The following is a 22,367-nucleotide window of genomic DNA, read 5'->3' as shown; positions in this document are numbered from 1 at the left end:
GCTGCTAAGTCGCTTCAGTCGTGTCCGACTCTGTGTGACCCCGTAGACGGCAGCCCACCAGGCTTCCCCGTCCCTGGGATTCTCCAGGCAAGAACACTGGAGTGGGTTGCCATTTCCTTCTCCAATGCATGAAAGTGAAAAGTGAGAGTGAAGTCGCTTAGTCATGTCCGACTCTTAGCGACCCCATGGACTCAGCCCACCAGGCTCCTCTGTCCATGGGATTTTTTACAAATGGAAAATAGCTGAGATTTTCTCCAAATTTTGTTCTGGAGACATGTAAAGTTTTATAGAATTTTTCCTGTGTTATCAATGACTACTATTAAGATACTTGTGAGTTTTCCATTAAATGAAGCAAACTATATAACATTCAATTTGTTAACATGTTACTCATTATGTTTTTGATTAAATAAGGAAAGAAACCTCGACCCACATATATATTTAAACAGACTCAGTTAGTGGTTCATAATGAAGATTATTTCCTTTGCAATTATAATAAATTAAACAAATGAAAGCACTGCACCACGTCATGGACGCAGGAGCTAAACTGAATTCATTCCTAAATACAATTAAAGTTAAATGTGACTGAGAAAGTTGATATTTGTAGAGCAAGTTTATCCTATAAATTACTCAGAAATACAAACCTTTGCATCTAAAATATTGAGAGTTGTTTCAATCTGCTGGATACGAAGAGAAAGGTCTGCTAGTTTCTGAAAAAGAAAGATTAGAAATGAAAGGATAAAGTTAAAAACTATGGTTTAAATATTTGTGATTTTCTAATATACTACTCTCTTATTTACATGAGTAAGATTTGAAACTCAAGTATTCAATTATCTTCATTAGCATGTTTCATGGTTATTTTATAAAACTGTATTCATAGAGAAGAAGTTACATTTTCAGTCTTATGAAACTCATTATCAGAGCCATAATCAATCACTGGGACCAGAATGTAAACTCCTCTGAAGACAGAGTTTTTTATTCACTGTTATACCCCTTGTGACCAGAGCAGTACTTGACACTTAACAGGAGCCCAATAATTACTTGTTGCTGAATGAAGGAATTCTTCATAGAACACAGGATTAAAAACTAGCCCCAAACAGAAAGGAGCAGGGTCTGCCTTTGTATATCACTTAAACACAGAAATATATACAATTAGTCCCGAATTCAAACTTTCCAAGTTTGAAAAGTAAAAAAAGATGAAATTGGAAGATAAGTAGTTAATGTCGGGAATAATTAAAACAAAGAAAAAAAATAAGAATACTAAAAAAGCAAAAGGAATCAACCAACAATTAAAACCCAAGATAAACCAGAACCAAGAGCTTACCATGCTCTAGTTATTCTGTACCATTACATGAGCCAATTACATGTTGTGTGTTAGTTGCTCAGTCATGTCTGACTATTTGTGACCCCATGGACTGTAACCTGCTAGGCTCCTCTGTCCGTGGGATTCTCCAGGCAAGAATATTGGAGTGGGTTGCCATGTCCTTCTCCATTTTAAAGTATGCACTTGATATCATTTATAATCCCACACATTTTATTTTATGCATTGAAAAACATTAATTTCATTTCACTAGACTGCCAAAGGATCCATGGCAAAATTAAGAACCTCTGCTTTTCAAAGATTATTCAGCATAATAAATGTTTTTGAGTCTGTTCCTGTGTAATTACTGCTATAACACACATAAATATGTACTTTCTAAAATGTCACTGTCATTTGACAAAATACACCTGGTTTCATTCATGGGCTGCTAAAGCTCATTTCTATGATGTTTATGTCTTCTGCATTTTCCTTCTAAACTCCTAGACCACCAGAAAGCAGGTTTCTCAGTCTTGGCTCTATTGACTGAGCTCTATTGACTGGCTCCATTGTGGGTTGGATAATTCTTTGTTGTAAAGGTCTATCCTGTGCACTATAGGATAGTTAGCAGAATCTCTGACCTCTACCCACTAATTGCCACAAAAACTCCCCAACTGCAACAACGAAAAATGTCTCTAGACATTGCCAAATGTTCCTTGGTTGAGAACCACTACTCTGAAGTGTAGATGACTATGGATATAAGTAACATGATCAATAACAGTAATTGTCCCCACCTCTGAAAGTTTCAGCAGAGAGGAAACAGAAAGGTATGTCTACTTTCCCATCCATTTAACCATCCATCCTCTTTGTAAGGATTTAAAGCAAACCTGAAATATCTTGAGTTGGGACAACAGCGGAATTTCCAAGGTTCCTAGTTTTTCAGATAAAGTTGAAGAATTCTTGATGCACCACCCACCTATTTGCAAGGCAGTGCATTTTACTCAAGTGAAAAAAAAAAAAGGAAGAAGAACTATGGAGCTAAAAGTTGAACACGGGAAAAAAAAGTACTGTGGGACTTCAGGTTTGTAAAATATCCCATTTGCAGATCCGGTTCTTTAAAAGAGAAACAGTATTTTAAGTGAATGGATCTCCTGGTACATCATTTTGGGTTGAGTATGTCCTAGAAGCCAGAGAGGGAAGAAACTGATGGTTTTACTAAGCTTCATCTGACACTTAATCCAGCAGTTGTAAAAGTTTTAAAAGCAGTTGTAAAAGTTATAGCAGTAAATAGGGTTTTCAGCAAAACCTTATTTGGTTTAAGGTGAAGTCTGATGGTGGGCCTAAAAATTGGACATAGAAGATAAGCACTAAATTTTTTTTTAGGTCATGTGAAAATTCTCAGAGCTTTTGCTTGTATTTAAAGTTTGTTTTTTTTTTTTTTTTAAAGAAATGTTTTAGAATATTTAGAAATGACTAAAATCCCAGTATTCTAGGCATGTTACAAGTCTGAGTCAAATATACCTGATTGCCCTGTTTGCTGAATACCTTTAACTTTAAAATTCACAATAAGGTTAAACTTCCACTCAGTCTTATCTATGCTATGCACAGAACTTGTGCTATTCTCCACGTACTTCCTATTTAAAATTTAGGTAAAAAGTTAAAACAAAAAAACCCCAACAGCTCCCCCCCTCACAAAAAAACCCAAACAAACCAAAACCCATCAGGTTTTCTTTTCCCTCCAGTTCACTTCAAGTTCAAAAAGTAACAGCTGAAGTTCAAATTTTTTTTTTTTGGAGGTAAACAGAGTGGTTTTGGTCCTTGTTTAAGGCTTTAACTAAACAAAGACCACAGGTTTAATAGCTGCTATAAACAAATAACAACCCAGTTTGGAAATTGATCTTAACTTGGGAGAAAATGGCCCTTCATGTATGAATATGTATATTATATCCCTGGAGTTTATCATATATAAGACATTATATTAAATAGAAATGGCATGGTAAAGAAGAGAACACAAATCTAAAAACTAAATTTTGAAATAACTATAAAGAAGACAGTGTAATCTCTCACTTGAAAATGATATAAACACGCCTCTTATTCAGATCAGATGGTGCAACAGAACAGAAGATTGCAATCAGTTAACATTTCAGAATTGGAATCCCAGCTCTTACTTTCTAGCTATTTGAATGTAGGCAAATAGCTACTGCAGCTATAAATACTATGCCCTCAAGTATACGATGAGTGCATGAATAAGTAAATGATTTAAGCCTTTCTACATCTCAGTTTCTGTATTTCTAAAAAAGAGATAATTGGACCTTTCTTAAAGGTCTGGGCTGTGATAATTAAGTACATGTAAAGCACTTAGCACAATGCCTAGCACAGAATAAATATTACTGTCATCACACCAAGTAAAAAGTCTACAATTGACATAAATATCCAAGATGAATGCTACAAGCTGAATTCTAAATAATGAGTGACAGTCAATCTTAAATTACCATCCATTAAGGAGAAAAAGGCAATTAGCTACTTTTAAATTTCATCAATTTTTGTCAACAAAGTTTTTTCTGGGGTTCAAGGAAGTAGGAAATAGTGATATAGTCAAAACAGAGGAGGGTAGTTGAGAGGAACAGAAGGGAGGAAAGAATGAATCATGAGGCTTTGATAATGGATAAGCAATCAACAAGACATTTATTGTTATACTTTATCTGTATGTGTGCTCAGTTGTGTCCAATTCTTTGAGGCCCAACTCTCAGAGACCTGACTCTTTGAGACCCTGTGGACTGCAGCCCACCACGCTCCTCTGTCCGTGAGATATTTTGGGCAAGAATACTGGGGTGGGTTGCTATTTTCCTCCTCCAGGGGATCTTCCTCACCTAGGGATCAAACCTGCATCTCCTGTCTCCTGCACTGCTGGCAGATTCAGCTGAGCCATCAGGGATTCCCCACTGAAAGGGTATTTAATTTTAAGTGGTCACTGAACTTTTGTAAAGTAGAATTTGCAAGCTTATGGAGAAATACTGTTGTATCTGTGTGGGAATTTTCTCTAGCCTCTGAACTGAGCACAATGATTTTAATATATTAAAGTGTATATAAGTGTATCCTGTTCTTAACACAGAATAATGGCCCCAAGGACATCTATATTCCTATACTTTTTAGGCAGGAACCACCCCTCTATGAAAAGTCTCATTCAAGGACTGGATTGTGTAAGTAAGTGTTAGTCACTCAGTTGTGCCCGACTCTTTGCGACCCCATGGACTGCCGCCCACCAGGCTCCTGTGTCCATGAGATTTTCCAAGCAAGAATACTGGAGTGGGTTGCCATTTCCTTCTCCAGGGAATCTTCCCTGACCCAGGGATTGAACCCAGGTCTCCTGCACTGCAGGCAGATTCTTAACCAACTGAGCTACAGAAGTCTCATTCAAGGACTGGATCGTGGGGGATACTCAAATGATGAATAGTAATTTCAGCACTCAGGTAGTTCATGACCCCAAAGTGGAGCCCTAAGGTTTAACACGATCCTCAAGTAGTAAAGGAAACTGATCAAGAACCTTTTGGTTTTAGATGACTGTCCCACTTCCTTGTCCTCTTTTTCTCCTTTCTTCAAACCAATTTCAAGTCATGCTTCCCATCTTCCTTCCCACTCTCTTTTTTAGTTTTTTGTTAAGACAGGTGCCCCTGGATCTGGTGCCTAACCTGTCACTGGGTTGTGTGTGCACGCTCAGTTGTTTCCAGCCCTTTGCGATCCCATGAACTGTAGCCTGCCAGGCTCCTCTATCCACGGGACTTCCCAGGCAAGAATACTGGAGTGGGTTGCCATTTCCTAATCCAGGGGATCTTCCCTACCCAGGCATCAAGCCCATGTCTCCCGCACTGGCAGACAGACTCTTTTACCACTGTGCCACCTGGGTCATTGGGTTACTTGATCCTTAATTCACAACTCATTTGCAGAAAGTATTTTTACTTCTATCATGATATTTGATGCCCAAGTTATGTTTCTAGGCTACCTCCCAAATCATCTTTTTCATCAAGCAATGTAACATAATTTTAATAGAAACTGAAACAGTATATATTTAAAATGCAATCCTTAGGGAAAACATAACCAACTTCAAAATTTAAAAAGAAAAAATGTTTTTGTGAAATCTTGGAACTGCTTTTGTTGTTTAATCACAATAAACCTTACTGAACTATTTCACAAAACCTCCAGAAAGTTCATTCAGCAGAGATGGGCTGTAAGAACTGACTGTAATAGAATCAAAGAGGATTTAAGCTATGTCAACAGAATAACTGGGGGACAAGCGGTCATAGTACATGATTGCATACACCGTAATTCTTACTTTACTCATTTGTTACCTTCTAAAGTGCAAGGTGACACTGGGCCACTCATTAAACCAGTATCAAAAGGACCTACCTCCTCACAAACTGTAGAAAATCGGTTGAGGAACTGCACAGTGTGCACCACAAACTGGTTTAGAAATGCCACCGTTCTTTTCTGTTGAATAGCTGGCACCTGTTTTACGTAAAAATAAACATGATCCGTACAGGACGAAACGTATACCACGCAATAACCTTGATATTAATAATAAGGAGGCGTTCTCCTGTGTGATACAATTACTGGAAGTACTGAGAATAGTCATTAATTTGTTTTCCTAAACTGTGGGGGTGGGGTGTCCAAAACGACAGAGGCTGCAAAGTTTGAGAACGGGTTCTGGATTCACAGATGCGAACTTTGGCAGGTAAAGGCAACCCACATAAACACACGAAAAACTGAAAGGGCCAAATATAAAAGAGGTCGGGTTAGAGGTCGGAAGGGGTAAGAGTTCTTACCCTTGAACATAAGAACTCGTGACTCGGCAAAGGAAGGAGGAGAGGCATACTACTCCCGCCCCACCTTAGAAGGCTCAGAAAGGACCCCTTTTTAAGGTGAACTGTGGAACCCTCCCTCCCAAGAGAGGGGGAAGACAAGCATAGACCAGGGCTGGGCAGAGAGGTGGGGTCTTTCTGGGAACCCAGCGTCCCTTCCCCATCCTCCTCCCAGGTTGCCGAAATCCAACTCCATCTTTACAAACCTTAGTCAGGTCTATGCCTGAGCCCATGAGAGGAAGCCCATCCTCATCCATCTCCTCAGCGGGCGGGGGACTAAGGGCTCACCCACAAACCCCTCCCAAGCCCGGCCCGCCCAACCCGGTAATAGCGTCCGAACGCCTCTCCTGGTCCACGCCTCCCGGTCCGGGGAAACGCCGGAAGGAAACGCCTCCTCCCGCCAATCACTCGGCGCCTTCCAGAGAGCCGGCCCATTCGCACAGCATTCTGGGAATGGTAGTTCCAGCTCCGGATTGTGACGTCAAGCAAGGCGGGGTCGGGTGGAGAAGGCTGTAATCCAGTAGTCTTAATTACCTACCTCCAGTCTGCCCCCACTCCAAAATTAAAAAGTAAACCGTGGGGTCTGTTTGAGTTTATCTCTGCTTAGTCTGGTGTGTTATATATGCAGCTAATTTATTCGTTAATTAAAAAAAAAAAATTAAGTGCCAGATACTCTGTTAGGCCTTGTGGTGAAAACAAAGATTGAATGCGGTTTAGCATATGTGTCTATATAGAGAACTATGCATTGGAGAAGGAAATGGCAACCCACTCCAGTGTTCTTGCCTGGAGAATCCCAGGGATGGGGGAGCCTGGTGGGCTGCCGTCTATGGAGTCGCACAGAGTCAGACACGACTGAAGCGAGTTAGCAGCAGCAGCAGCAGAGAACTATAGAAACGTTATCCTAAATTGGACGATTGACAAAAATGTTTTTTTCAAAGTGCTCTTTAAAAAAGAAAAGAAATATAATGCTATGAGATGTAATTTCTAGTTAACAGAAAAGTGGGAGTGTCTCTCCGTCTCCTAGGATCCTTGATCATTAGTGTTCATCAATCATCCATAGCTCCTGACAGCAGTGCCACTCACAACTTAACTGAATTTCCAGGGCTGTTAAAAACAATATCTAGAAGTTTTGGACAACTGCCAGAAATCCTCTGGAATATATAATCCTTCCTCTAGAGTTTCTCTCATTGGATTTCACTTATTGTACTAAATTCTGGAGACAAAGCAAGTAAATTGTAATGAATACTGATTTGAGGAGTCAGACATTTTAAATGCCACCTGCATATAGCCATTAAATTAAAGTATTTAAGAATCTTTTAATAGTTATCTTTGTTTCCATAGCAGATAACTAGAAAGTCACTTTTATCATGAATCAGTTCTTAGGTGGGGGAAATGAGACTGGGGTCCTATTTTTTTGTTTTTCTTTCTGCTCTGCTTCAGGATGAACAAACAATTAGAGGAGTATAGTATTGGTTCAGCATAGTGGGAAAATAAATTTAAATACCCGCTACCCTGCTCTCCCCTTCCCCCAGGAGTGATGCTGTGCTTAGATCACTCAGATGTGTCTGATTTGTTGTGACCCCATAGACTGTAGCCCACCAGGCTTCTCTGTCTGTGGGGATTCTCCAGGCAAGAATACTGGAGTGGATTGCCATGCCCTCCTCCAGGGGATCTTCCCAACCCAGGGGTCGAACCCAGGTCTTCTGCATTGCAGGCAGATTCTTGGGTAGCCAATGCCTTATCCAGGGTTTCCTTCTGACCCAGGAATCGAACCAGGGTCTCCTGCATTGCAGGCGGATTCAATCATCTATTGGGACTTGGTTAAGTAAAGGAATTCTAGCCTCTTTATTCATTCTAGGCTAGATATAACCTAACCTAGTTAAGAATCCATTGTTTCAGTTTCCTTCTTAAATTGTGCCTTTTAATTGTGCCTACAAAATTGGGTTCTAGGCTTTTGTAGGCAGTAGTCCCTAAAAAGTGGATTACCTCAGGAGAAGATATCTGGATATATTTACAGTTAGGGGGGCCCAATAAAACAGCATATAGCTTAATGATTAAGAAAGCTTGCTTAGTACGGGGGAGGTCCTTTTGCTATGTTGTACTCTGGGACTTTAACTTACGTAGTTGATGAGTGATGACTGGTTAATTACCATTGAAAGAAGGTTACTTATGGTTCCCAAGAGAAGGGGACCCGTGATGCCACACAGGTTGTAGGGGAAATACCAAATTTTGGTTGGGAGGCAGACAGAAGCAAAAGCCAGGGGAAAGTCTATGCCATATCCTTTATTGTGATTTCGGTTGAAAGGCAAGGCAGGACAGGAGAAACAGGTGAAGGCTGGATGGTGTGAATAATTCCAGTGGGTTTAGGGCACAAGAGTTGTCCCTTTCGTCTGTACCTTGACCTGGGTTAAATTATGGCAGGGGAAATATTGGCTTGGTGTAAAAGTTTAGATAAGGAGGTGGTTGGGAGTAATGGTCTCAGATTGGTTGGTTTGTGTATGAAAAACGTGCTTGCAAGTAAATTGTTTGATTAACTTTGGGAATTAGCTAGTCCTGGTAGATGCTTGTCTTTCCCAGGATCTTTAAGTCCACAAATGTCATAGCTTCAGGGATACAGAAATTTATATATATATATATATATGTATGTATGTATATATGTATATATATGTGTATATGTATATACATACATGTTATATATATTATATATAAAGTTATATAGTTACATATATTTATATATAATTATACATATAATTGGGGCTTCCCTGGTGGCTCAGAGTTTAAAGTGTCTGCCTCCAATGTGGGACTCCGGGGTTCGATCCCTGGGTCAGGAAGATCCCCTGGAGAAGGAAATGGTAACCCACTCCAGTATTCTTGCCTGGAGAATCCCATGGACAGAGGAGCCTGGCAGGCTACAGTCCACAGGGTCGCAAAGAGTAGGACACGACTGAGCAACTTCACTTTCACTTTCATACATTTAATTAATATAACTTTATGTGATGAATATGTGCTAAAAAGATAATTACAGAATCCAAGAAAACACAGAACACTCGCCTTTCAGGTAACAGTTTCAGAAAGGCACCTCACTTCTGGATCTAGAGCCTCATTCAGTTTCTCAAGAAGTGATCAGAGGGGAAGGAGTAGCTGCTGGCTATGGAAACTATGGGGAGACAGGGTCTAATCATCCCTTATCCAGACTCTCAATTAAACCTCCTGTTTTAACAATCCCTAAAACATTGCTTTGCCAACAAAGGTCCATCTAGTCAAGGCTATAGTTTTTCCAGTAGTCATGTATGGATGTGAGAGTTGGACTGTGAAGAAGGCTGAGTGCCGAAGAATTGATGCTTTTGAACTGTGGTGTTGGAGAAGACTCTTGAGAGGCCCTTGGACTGCAAGGAGATCCAACCAGTCCATTCTGAAGGAGATCAGCCCTGGGTGTTCTTTGGAAGGAATGATGCTGAAGCTGAAACTCCAGTACTTTGGCTACCTGATGCGAAGAGTTGACTCATTGGAAAAGACTCTGATGCTGGGAGGGATTGGGGGCAGGAGGAGAAGGGGACAACAGAGGATGAGATGGCTGGATGGCATCACCGACTCGATGATGTGAGTTTGAGTGAACTTCGGGGAGTTGGTGATGGACAGGAAGGCCTGGTGTGCTGCAATTCATGGGGTCGCAAAGAGTCGGACACGACTGAGCAACTGAACTGAACTGAACTGAACTGAAAACATTGCACCCCACTTCTGAAGAACTGGTGCCCCACATCCAAGTGTCTTCTAAACTGTCACTTCTCTTTTAGTCCATAAAGCACCTTGCTTTCATCACTCATTTGATACCCAACACATTGTGACCATGTGGTATTGTTAACCTCTTTGTAACTTCCTAGAGGTCACAGGCCAGTTTCCATTTCTTTGTTATTGTTGTTCAGTTGCTCAGTCGTGTCTGACTCTTTGTGATCCCATGGACTGCAGCACGCCAGAATTCCCTGTCGTTAACAATCTCCTGGAGTTTGCTCAAACTCGTGTCCATTGAGTTAGTGATAGTCATCCAACCATTTCATCCTCTGTCATCACCTTCTCCTCCTGCCTTCAATCTTTCCCAGCATCAGGGTCTTTTCAAATGAGTCAGCTCTTCGCATCAGGTGGCCAAAGTATTGGAGCTTCAGCTTCAGCATCAGTCCTTCCAATGAATATTCAGGATTGTTTTCCTTTAGGATTGACTGGTTTGATCTTGCAGTCCAAGGAGTCCATTTCTTTATACCCTTATATCTGTTACAGAGCCATGCACATGATAGCAGAATCTGCTTATTTTTAAGTTAAGAATTTATTATTGAAAGTGAAATGTTTATTTATGGAAAACATAAAGAAAAAAAGCACAGGAAGGAAGAATGTAACCCACAATGACTCTTCTTAGAACTAACCATTACCATTTTGATAGAGCCAAGGTATTTTTATCTTGAATTCCTAAGTCAGATTTTTTTCTTTTCCCCATTGGTGGGGGTATTAATGAGGCAGGCTTCAGTCATTAGCTTTGTACACCTTCTATAGTACCCTGTCTTCTTCTCAGAATAAGCTTCTCTATTTATTAAAAAAAAAAAAGCAGCAAATGATGCCACTATCAGCTGCTTCTAATTAATTCTCCTCTGGCAGTTTCAGTAAATGACTCAGCACCTGGACTCCTTAAAGCAGTCAGGTTATTTTGAATCACAACCTCATAAAATCACTTAACACTACTCTGTAAGTTCAATGTCAACATTTCTTCATGTAGCCTTGTTCTAGAATTCAAAATGATCATGTTAGAACCTTTTCTATTACCCTTTAAAAAATGATTGGGCCAGAAGGTATGAGCCAGTTAGTCTAGCAAAGTGGTTCACAATATTTTCCAGCATGAGAAGCTGTTTTTAATAGAAAAATATATATTGAGGAACCTCAGATGATTGTGGCTCGATATTTAATATTTGTTGAATAAATACATATACATTGTTGAGGATTTAAAGTGAGAATATTAAATGGAAATCGGTTAATTATATTGGAAATCCATCTTAAAATCCCAAGTTTTCATTCAAAGATAGTATTTCAATTCCTTTTATTTTCTAGGCCAGGTCCTACTCATTTTCCTGTAATATATCCTGCTTCAGAAAATCTTGCCTTACATATTACATAGGCAGGGATAAAATATTCTAGCTTTCATCTGAACTCGAGCCAAACCTTGGGTCACAAAATAGTTATCAAGATGACAGGCACACCTTGATGTATCTGGGAACTTTTTAACCCTCTCAAGAATTCTGAATGAGATCTTCAAAAGCCAGACTCTTTGAACTGGAGGGAAGGCCTCATTGGCAGGCTCATTCCTTCTATTGTTAATGGATGTTTTGGGGGAGGAAGTGGGAAATGGCAGGACACTTTAGGTCAACGTCTGTTAGAATTATGTGGGCAGTTTGATTTGGGGGCCATCTGTGTTATCTTAGCACCCCAGGAGTTCACAGCTTCCAAGGAAGAAGAGGATTATGATAGTGGTAAGATGATTGACAAACTCTTCCAATATTTCATATTCTCCCAGTTATTTGCAATCAACAGGTTGGGAAGCAATGACCCAGGGTTTTGTAAAGATTATACATACATGCAAACACATCTTAGTTACTGTGGTAGGTGGGTAGAATGATAGGGAAAGGAATAGGTCAAAAACACTAACAGAATTTCAGAATTGCTCCATGGGTCCAAGTACATGGGTTCATGTACTTGGTGTGGGGAGGTCCAGGATGGGGTGAGACCGCTGAAGCAGCTAGCTGTATATATGATCAGGTTTTTTACTTTCCCAGGCAAATCTCATTAGAACTCTACAGATTTCAAGTGAAGGATGCTCCCACAAATGTTCTCTTTAGTACATCAATTTGGAGAGAACAGAGCAAAGTTAGCTGCTCACAACACAGCTGGAGGCACTTGTGTCCAACGTGCAGGAGGATCAGTCCTACAGAACTTTTAGCAAAGTATCTAAAATGCCAGACAATTTACATCTTAATGGAATCCTCTCCCCCCACCCCCTTTTTTGGTAGGCTGGAAACCAAGCCAAGCTATTACACAATTATAATAAAACATGGGCTTCCCTGGTGGCTCACCTGGTAGAGAATCTGCCTGCAGTGTGGCAGACCTGGGTTCAATCCTTGGGTAGGGAGGATCCCCTGGAGAAGGGAACAGCTACCCACTTCAGTATACTGGCCTGGAGAATTCCATAGACTATTCCATGGGGTGACAAAGAGTCGGACACAACTGAGTGACTTTTACTTTCATAATAAAATGTGTCTGAGTTATTTTATCTGTTATATATAAACACTTTGTTGTTGTTTTTCAGTCTCTAAGTCATTTTGGCTCTTTGTCACCCCATGAACTGCAGCACTCCAGGATTCCCTGCCATTCAACATCTCCCAGAGTTTGTACAAACTCATGTCTATCAAGTTAGTGATGCCATCCAACCATCTCATCCTCTGTTTCTCCCTTCTCCTCCTGTCTTCAATCTTTCCCAGCATCAAGGTCTTTTCCAATGAGTTGGCTCTTAGCATCAGGTGGCCAAATTATTGGAGCTTCATTTGCAGCATCAGTCTTTCCAATGAATATTCAGGATTGATTTCCTTTAAGATGGACTGGTTTGATCTCGTTGCAGTCCGAGGGACTCTCAAGAGTCTTCTCCAATACCACAGTTCAACAGCATCAATTCTTCGGTACTCACCTTTCTTTACAGTCCAACTCTTGCATCTGTACATGACTACTGGAAAAACCATAGCTTTGACTAAATGGATCTTTGTTGGCAAAGTGATGTCTCTGCTTATTAATACACTGTTTAGGTTTGTCATAGCTTTTCTTCAAGGTGCAAGCATCTTTTAATTTTATGGCTGCACTCACAGTGATTTTTGAGCCCAAGAAAATTAAATCTGCTACTGTTTCCACTTTTCCCCTATCTATTTGCCTTTAAGTGATGGGACCAGATGCCATGTTTTTTAAATGTTGAGTTTTAAGGTACCCTTTTCACTCTCGTTTTTCACCCTCATCAAAAAGCTCTTTAGTTCCTTTTTGCTTTCTGCCATTAGAGTGGTATCATCTGCATATCTGAGGTTCTTGATATTTCTCCCAGCAATCTTGATTCCAGCTTGTGATTCATCCAGCGTGGCATTTCTCATGATGTAGTCTGTATATAAGTTAAATAAGCAGGGTGACAATTTACATCCTTGATGTACTCCTTTCCCAATTTTGAACTAGTCCGTTGTTTCATGTCTGGTTTTTAACTGTTGCTTCTTGACCTGCATATAGATTTCTCTGGAGACAGATAAGGTGGTCTGGTATTGTTGTTGTTCAGTTGCTCCGTCATGTCCGACTCTTTGTGACCCCATGGACTGCAGCACTCCAGGCTTCCTTGTCCTTCACCATCTCCCAGAGCTTGCTCAAACTCATGTCCATTGAGTCGGTGATGCCATCCAACCATCTTGTCCTCTGTCATCCCCTTCTCCTGCCCTCAATCTTTCCCAGCATCAGGGTCTTTTCAAATGAGTCAGCTCTTCGCATCAGGTGGCCAAATTGTTGGAGCTTCAGCTTTAGCATCAGTCCTTCCAATGAATGTTCAGGCTTGATTTCTTTTAGGATTGTCTGGTTTGACCTCGTTGCAGTCCAAGGGACTCTCAAGAGTCTTCTCCCACACTACAGTTCAAAAGCATTCATTCTTCAGAGCTCATACTTCTTTGTGGTCTCTCACATTTATACATGATTACTGGAAAAACCGTAGCTTTGACTTTGCGGACCTTTGCTGGCAAAGTAATGTCTCTGCTTTTTAATATGCTTTCTAGGTCTGTCATAGCTTTTCTTCCAAGGAGCAAGCATCTTTTAATTTCATGGCTGCAGTCACCATCTGCAGTGATTTTGGAGCCCAAGAAAATAAAGTTTGTCATGGTTTCCATTGTTTCCCCATCTATTTGCCATGAAGTAATGGGACTGGCTGCCATGATCTTAGTTTTTTGAATGTTGAGGTTTAAGCCAGCTTTTTAAAGGGTTTGGTATTCTCATTTTTTAAAGAATATTCCACAGTTTGTTGTGATTCACACAGTCAAAGGCTTCAGCATAGTCAATGAAGCAGAAATAGATATTTTTCTGGAATTTCCTTGCTTTTTCTACAATCCACCGGATGTTGGCAAAATCCTGAAAGATAATGCTGTTTAAGTGCTGCACTGAATATGCCATCAAATTTGGAAAACTCATTAGTGACTACAGGACTGGAAAAGCTGTTTTCATTGCAATCCCAAAGAAAGTAATGCCAAAGGATGTTCAAACTACTGTACAATTGCACTCTTTTCACATGCTAGCAAGGTAGCCCTCAAAATCCTTCCACCTAGGCTTCAATGGTGTGTGAACCTAGTACCTCTAGATGTACAAGCCGGATTTAGAAAAGGCAGAGGAACCAGAGACCAAATTGCCAGCATCCATTTCAGAGAAAAAAAATAAACACCTAGTTTTCATTAGTTCTAGTGGAAGAAAGAACTAGCAATTAAACAAGAAACATTAAAGAAAAGATCTCTGAAAGTTATTTTAAAATAATTTCTATTGGTCTGGTTTAAACTTAAACGTCAACTAAGAAATTAATTTCTTACAGTTATAGTCTAAGTAAAAATGAACCAAAAATTTGTTTAGACAGTCTCTACCTTATCACTGTGGTCTAATTTACCACTAGTTGTCTCTGGCTTATTTGGAAGTTAGTTGTCTGGGTCTGATTTCCTTTATACAGTCTCAAAAACAGATTTCCTAAAACAGTATTAGAAAGTTCTTCTTCAGATGGTTGCAGAGATTAACCTTAATTTTGGCCAAAGTCTAATCTTGTCTGGATTTGGCTTACTGATAGGACAACAGCTGTGTTTATAAGAAAGATGAAAGTTTTGTGTTTAGCCACCATTAGAAGCAAAGGGATCAACAGCATTTACTGTCTTTTATTACAAAGGGAGGAAACACTCAGTTCAATACAGCACTAAAACTGCAGTTGATAGAAATGCTTGTTTCATAGATCTTTAAGTCTATCGGTTACTCAAACTGTTTGCAAAGGCTGAGAAACCTGGTGACCTCACTTTTACTTACCAGTGTTCATATGGATTTTATAAGCTTTGTGTGTGTTACAAGTCCCAAGGTAGTGTATTCTGTTACAAGTTGGTCAACAAGGCAAATAGCTATATAACAAAGACATAAGTGAAAACAGAAATAAGGTCATCCAGAGAAATTGTCAGGCAAATGTAACTGGATCCTCATAAGGTCAACAATTGTTTTTACTAATGTAGTTTAAAGAACAGCCGAGTAGGTCAGCAAGACAATTCAATGTTTCTGATTTCCTATGAAGTCTGTGTCAGTGCATGCAAAAGAAATTGGTTCTGTTGAGTCTGAGTAATGGATATGTCATCAAATGTGTGCTCGTTTTTCCTTTTGTGAAATGAGATCCTCAAAGCTGATATCCTAATTATTTTGTTGTGTTACTGTGCTTAGTGAACAAATGGTAGCTATAAATTAAAGCCACATTAATAATAACAAAACTTCTACCTATGTTTTAAATAGCACATTTCTTTAGATGTATAATTAGAAACAAATGTTAGCTTGTTTGAAATTCTTTTTAGATGCCTGTTAAACATAAATGTTTTTGAACCAGCAAGGTTGTTGTTCTCTCCTGTCCCTGCTGTTGAGCAAAACAATAGCTTGATAGAATATACTGGAACAGAATGCTGCTTCTGAGGGCCTGAGCAAGCTCTCATCAAGAATGTATGGAAATGGACTATCATAATGATCGTTTTTACTTAAAAATTTTTATTTGGGCCTAGAACCAAGGATATTACTGGTATGGTCTAAAGTTGGGTTAAACTGAGTTTAATTTTTTGAGGTACAAAAAATATGGGGAATAATTTGGAGCAAATTTCTCTGTTCAGAAATTAGTCTTGGGCACAATACTGTCTCATAACCTCCCAATCAGCATTTCTGGGATAATGTCAGATTTTGGACAATTACAGAAAACCAGACACAAATGTGGAAACCAGATTTCAATTTCTTCTCCACTGACATGAGATTTAAAACAGCAACAGGAACATTTCAAGGTCAGTGTCAATATGTAGTCACAAATTACCAAAGAAACAAATTGGAGAGCACGGGTGTACGATTTTGTGTTTTTGGCATGGGAGAGACATTGAAATACTCATAACATAAAAGCCAAATCATAAAAATAAAATGAGACTTATGATCCCATCATTTTGAAAGGGTAGGATTTAGTTCTGACATCTTGCAGATTTGTGATGTCCTGACTTTTGCTTCAACAGTCCTAAATAATACAAGTTTTAGAACATAAGCACAACCTTTTTTTCTTCTTTCTAAAATGTTTGTAAGAGAAGGAATCCTGAGGAAAACTTATTCAACAAAGAGAAACCTCTTAAGCATATTTATAAACAAATATGGAAAAACTAAAACTAGGGGACACATACACAATCAGGTCTTGTATTATTTATCAGGAATTAGAAGTGATGACCAATAGTTAATTCCCAATCAAACATTTCCTCCCATCTTAGTTTAATTTAAACACAGTTTACTAAGAACAAAGTTTACTAAGGAAAAAGAATATCTTTGTACCATTTAAAGTACTTGTTGGCCAACCCAATAATTGAACACAGTAAGTTTAACAAAGTAGAAGCTGGGAAATGGTCAAATAGCCTATATATGAGATCTAAACAAAGAGGTTAGAATTCTCAATGCTTCAGTCAGTTCAGTTCAGTTCCTCAGTCGTGTCAGACTCTGACCCCATGGATTGCAGCACACCAGGCTTCCCTGTCCATCACCAATCCCAGAGTTTACGCAAACTCATGTCCATTGAGTCAGTGAGGCCATCCAACCATCTCATCCTCTGTCATCCCCTTGTCCTCCCACCTTCATTCTTTCCAAGCATCAGGGTCTTTTCAAATGAATCAGTTCTTCACATTAGGTGACCAAAGTATTGGAGTTTCAACTTCAGCATCAGTCCTTCCAATGAATATTCAGGACTGATTTCCTTTAGGATAGACTGGTTGGATCTCCTTGCTGTCCAAGTGACTCTCAAGAGTCTTCTCCAAAACCACAGTTCAAAACCATCAGTTCTTTGGTGTTCGGCTGTCTTTATAGTCCAAGTCTCACATCTATACCTGATTACTAGAAAAACCAAAGCTCTGACTAGATGAACCTTTGCTGGCAAAGTAATGTCTCTGCTTTTTAATATGCTGTCTAGGTCTATCATAGCTTTTCTTCAAAGGAGCAAGCGTCTTTGAATTTCATGGCTGCAGTCACCATCTGCAGTTGACTTTGGAGACCAAGAAAATAACGTTTGTCACTGTTTCCATCGTTTCCCCATCTATTTGCCATGAAGTGATGGGACCAGATACCATGATCTTAGTTTTCTGAATGTTGAGCTTTAAGCCAACTTTTTCACTCTCCTCTTTCATCAAGAGGCTCTTTAGTTCTTCTTCCCTTTCTGCCATAAGTGTGGTGTCATCTGCATATCTGAGGTCATTGATATTTCTCCCAGCATCTTGATTCCAACTTGTGCTTCTTCCAGCCCAGCATTTCTCATGATGTACTCTGCACAGAAGTTAAATAAGCAGGGTGACAATATACAGCCTTGACGTACTCCTTTCCCTATTTGGAAGCAGTCTGTTGTTCCATGTCCAGTTCTAACTGTTGCTTCCTGACCTGCATACAGATTTCTCAGGAGGCAGGTCAGGTGGTCTGGTATTCCCATCTCTTGAAGAATTTTCCACAGTTTATTGTGATCCACACAGTCAAAGACTTTGGCATAGTCAATAAAGCAGATGTTTTTCTGGAACTCTCTTGCTTTTTCAATGATCCAACAGATGTTGGCAATTTGATCTCTGCTTCCTCTGCCTTTTCTAAATCCAGCTTGAACATCTGGAAGTTCATGGTTCACACTGTTGAAGCTTGGCTTGGAAAATTTTGAGCAGTACTTTAACATGCTAGCATGTTAAAATGCTTAAAATTTTGAGCAGTACTTAACATGCTAGCATGTTAAGATGAGTGCAACTGTGCAGTAGTTTGAGCATCCTTTGACATTGCCTTTCTTAGGGACTGGAATGAAAACTGACCTTTTCCAGTCCTGTGGCCACTGCTGAGTTTTTCAAATTTGCTGGCATATTGAGTGCGCACTTTAACAGCATCACCTTTTAGGATCTGAAATAGTCTCAAGTTTACTCAGGATAAAATGCATACCACTCCCAAAGGGCTAAAGACATCCCTCTCATTTCTTGAGAATGTCTTATCTCAGAGTCACCTTAATTTACAGATGTAATCACCTTTTCTCTTTTGAGGGTAACACTTCCTGCCTCTCTTTGGCAGAACTGTATTCACACAATCACCATGAGTTTTCCCCCAGTATGTTCCCTACAGACACCAGGCCCAGTGGGTAGTTTCATTGGATAACTTTTATAAATGGGTAAGCCCTTATTCCAGAGGATCCATCTCCAAGATACCCCAATACCCAAGCCCCAACATACTTCTCCAACCTCTATTCCTAAGTCCACTCAATTCCTAAGTATAAGACAATTTTCAAATATACTGACCCAATTTATCATTTTTGAAATACACCCTAAAATGACAAACTCTTACAAAGTCTTTGGTCTATCTTCACGCTTTTAGGGTTCTCTATCCCCTCACAGAGACTGTAAAAGGGAACCATGTCAAAATTCCTTCAACTTTGCCTTAAGTTAAAAATCTACTTATGAAGGGGTAAAATATTTTTAATATTTGGTAATAATATTTTACTGTATTCAATAAACTGCTATGCTATTCAACCTGATGTGAAGAATTGACTCATTGGAAAAGACCCCCATGCTGGGATTGAAGGCAGGAGGAGAAGGGGACAACAAAGGATGAGATGGTTGGATGGCATCACTGACTCGATGGACATGAGTTTGAGTAGCTCCAGGAGTTGGTGATGGACAGGGAAGCCTGGCGTGCTGTAGTCCATGGGGTCGCAAAGAGTCGGACATGACTGAGTGACTGAACTGAACTGCTATGCTATACAATTTTTCCTTATAATTAAACACATGTAGCAGTTTATACATGTACATGATTACAAGATTTTACTAAAAAAAAAAAAAATTTACCTGTAACAATTCTGTATCTCTCAAAGATAATTTTGATTTCATAAGATGTGTCATAAGATACTTAAGATGTCTTATGAAAAGAAAACTTGAACATTTATTTGCATTAATCCCCAGTTCTTCAAAAATAAGAATTATTCATCTCTGAAATAAATTAATATTACTTACAAATCTGTGCTGGACATGTTAGGTATCTTCATTCACCTTTACTTAATCCTCACAGTAACTCCATGAGACAGTGATTCCCATCTCCATTTTATAGGTGGAAATGCAGCTTCAGAGAGGGCATTAATTTGTAGGAATGGAGAGTTTGTAGAAATTTATTTAGCTGTATTATACGCTTCTGACTAGATCACATGACATGGCTGCCTTAAACAATGTTTACTTCAATGACTGTGAAGAGGGTGTATGTAGTTCTATTGCCACCAGGTGCCATCTCAAAAACATTCAACTTTGGTAAGAATGGTGAAGATTTATAAAAGGTGGAGATTGTTAACGTTATTACATCATAAGTTATTTTCTAGGGTAAGCTTTATCCCATATACCAAATGTTCTGAGAATGATGAGACACCCAATCAAAAGGAATTAGTATATAGTAATAAGCAGACTGATAACATGATATAAGAAAATCATTTCTTATATTAAATTGAATAGTAATCCTTTATAATTACTGAGAAAGTTGTAATAAGACTCCTATATTTATGAGGTTAAAGTCACTCAGTTGTGTCTGACTCTTTGTGACTCTATGGACTGTAGCCTGCCAGGCTCCTCTGCCCATGGAATTTTCTAGACAAGAATATTGGAGTGGTTGTTATTTCCTCCTACAGGGGATCTTCCCTATCCAGGGACTGAACACACGTCTCTTATGTCTCCTGTGTATGTATATAGTAACAGAAAATGCCTATACATTTACCCACACATACATTTAATACATTCAACCAATTTTCAGAATAATGGTGAAAGGAGAGGCCTTTTTTCCCTTTTGTAAATGTTTATGTCTTTGAGAATTAGGAAAGTAGCATATATTTAAGGTATAGAACATAAGATACAGTTTGGAAAATCCTGTGATAAAATCAAAAGCATTAAGCTTCCCTAATCATCTCTCTTTCCTAGAGCTGCTGAGTTAGTCATAGTCTTAAAAGCTGACTTAGAAAAAAAAAAAAAAAAAGAAAACCACACACATACATAGAATAGAACAGGAAAATGATTTTTCAAACCATCAATATTTTATTTAACAAAAGCCAACAACTGGAACATTTCTAGATCTTACAGTATATATTTGATATAAAAATAAGAAATTCTCCCAAATATGTACTAATAATACAGTTTTATGGATCTAAGTACATAGAAAATTTATTCTACATTTCAGTCACCCAAAACAACAGCTTGTGGTCACTTCCGATTGCACACAGTGGAAGAGTTCTATGCCAGGAAAGGCCAGATCCAACAGCCACAGAGCCAACGAGGATGGGCTATAAAATATGTGAAGGATTAAAGAAGTTCAATACATCACCAACATTAATAAATAAAAACTACCTTTCAAAAACAAGAAGTACGTTGAAAAACTGTCTTTGTTTATAGTGGCAACAGAATTAAAAAATGTGCTCCCTCATAGGTGAAATACATAGTATTTGTTTGTAACTGACTGGAATGAAGTGTACAAATCAACTACGGATAACTGGTGCAGCCTAGACACAAACATTTTCAGAGTCTAAACCAACCAGGCAAGCACAATTATATTTAAATGAAGGAGGAAATAGAAGAAATAAAATACTTCGTATGTGAATATTAGCAAAAAGTCCGTTACCATTGGTGATTTAAACATCAAAAAAGGCTTTCTCTTTTTTGATGTTTTTTTATGAAAGAAGAGAGAAATTTCTCTTCTTTCATAAATCCTTTAGTTACTTACGTATTACAAATCTGGGGAGCTGTAAGTGGAAAAGTAGAAAACACAAATTTAAAAACACATATGCCATCAAACATCACCACATTACCTGAGGATGTCCTAAATGATGAATCTGAAATTGACTCATCATTTTGCCAGGATAACCAGTGGTTGCAAATAAGTTTTCATTAACTGTGGACCATCTAAGAAAAGACAAAGGATGAAAATAAGTACAGAATCCTATACACAAACACAAGCTTTTCTAAAATTGGTTATTTCTCTTTGTACCAAAATGCTAATTTTATAAGTCTAAATTTAATAATATGGATTTACCATCAGACTGGGAATTTCAGGGAAGTTAGCTATAAATATTTTCTCATTCTGAGAATGTTTATTAATTGCTTATCATGGGTCACTTCATTAAATTTCAGGGTTACACAAAGTCAGCAGATCCCAAAAGTCTGACAATATGGCAGGAGATACAAACAAGGAATCAGACAAAAAATATTTCACAGCACAATACATTAAAAACCCAATACATTTAAAATTCTTATTGATATTTGTTTTAAAATTAATGATAAACTCATGAGTTTAAATTCCTTTGAATCAAGTAAACACCTAGAATACATAGATGTTTAAATATTGAAGTATTAAGGCAAAACAGACATTGGAATACATTGAATCAATGAACCACCAAGTGTTAATGGACCTCCAGCAACAAGTGTGCCACAATAATAAGTGCAGTAGGGGAGCTATGAGGGGAAAAAAAAAAGATTCCTTGACCAAAAAAAAAAAAAAAAAAAAAGGCTATAAGTCTAGCTAATACTTTAATGTGTGGTAGATATTATTAGTTGCTGTCCAACAGGCATTCTGCCCTGTTTCTGAGCTAACTGAACCCCAGCTGGGGCCTGGCACAGGGTGTCTGACCCCAAGGGGTAAGAGACAATTGGTATAAGGCAAAGATAGCAATCCCCAATAAAAGGGGAGTGGCTCCTTCCTCTCCTCTTATTTTGGACAACATGGTATGAGGCTATGGTGTCTGGAACACTGAAAGTCATCTTGCAACTGGGAAGCACCAAGTCAAAGCCTTGCCACTGAGGATAACAGATGGAAAGATCTGAATACTTAATGACATAAACCAATCCTGAGATGACCTCCTTTAGACTTAAGTACCATAGTTTGCTGGTTTT

At 38.8% G+C, this 22,367-nt stretch overlaps 2 protein-coding genes across 3 annotated transcripts in view; both read right to left on the bottom strand.

Annotated features, from left to right (window-relative positions):
* Positions 1–6,514, bottom strand: part of WASHC3 (WASH complex subunit 3) — a 60,814-nt gene extending 54,300 nt beyond the window's left edge. For both annotated transcript variants that reach the window (XM_005898603.3, XM_070370253.1), the window contains exons 1-3: positions 6,357–6,514; positions 5,699–5,797; positions 642–707 (exon numbers count right to left, since the gene is read on the bottom strand). In XM_005898603.3, coding sequence (XP_005898665.1) covers positions 642–707; positions 5,699–5,797; positions 6,357–6,407 — 216 coding nt within the window. In that variant the 5' untranslated portion in view covers positions 6,408–6,514. The remainder of the gene's footprint in view (positions 1–641; positions 708–5,698; positions 5,798–6,356) is intronic.
* Positions 6,515–20,502: 13,988 nt separating this feature from the next.
* The window catches only part of NUP37 (nucleoporin 37), a 52,082-nt gene continuing 50,217 nt past the window's right edge, over positions 20,503–22,367 (bottom strand). Inside the window, exons 9-10 of the mRNA XM_005898604.2 lie at positions 21,287–21,380; positions 20,503–20,764 (exon numbers count right to left, since the gene is read on the bottom strand). Of these exons, the coding sequence (XP_005898666.1) occupies positions 20,651–20,764; positions 21,287–21,380 (208 nt within the window). The 3' untranslated portion in view covers positions 20,503–20,650. The remainder of the gene's footprint in view (positions 20,765–21,286; positions 21,381–22,367) is intronic.

Source organism: Bos mutus, chromosome 5 (assembly GCF_027580195.1).
Source record: "Bos mutus isolate GX-2022 chromosome 5, NWIPB_WYAK_1.1, whole genome shotgun sequence".
Classification (NCBI taxonomy): domain Eukaryota; kingdom Metazoa; phylum Chordata; class Mammalia; order Artiodactyla; family Bovidae; genus Bos; species Bos mutus.
The sequence above is the reverse complement of the archived record's forward strand: the minus strand, read 5'-3'. Positions and strand labels throughout refer to the sequence as shown.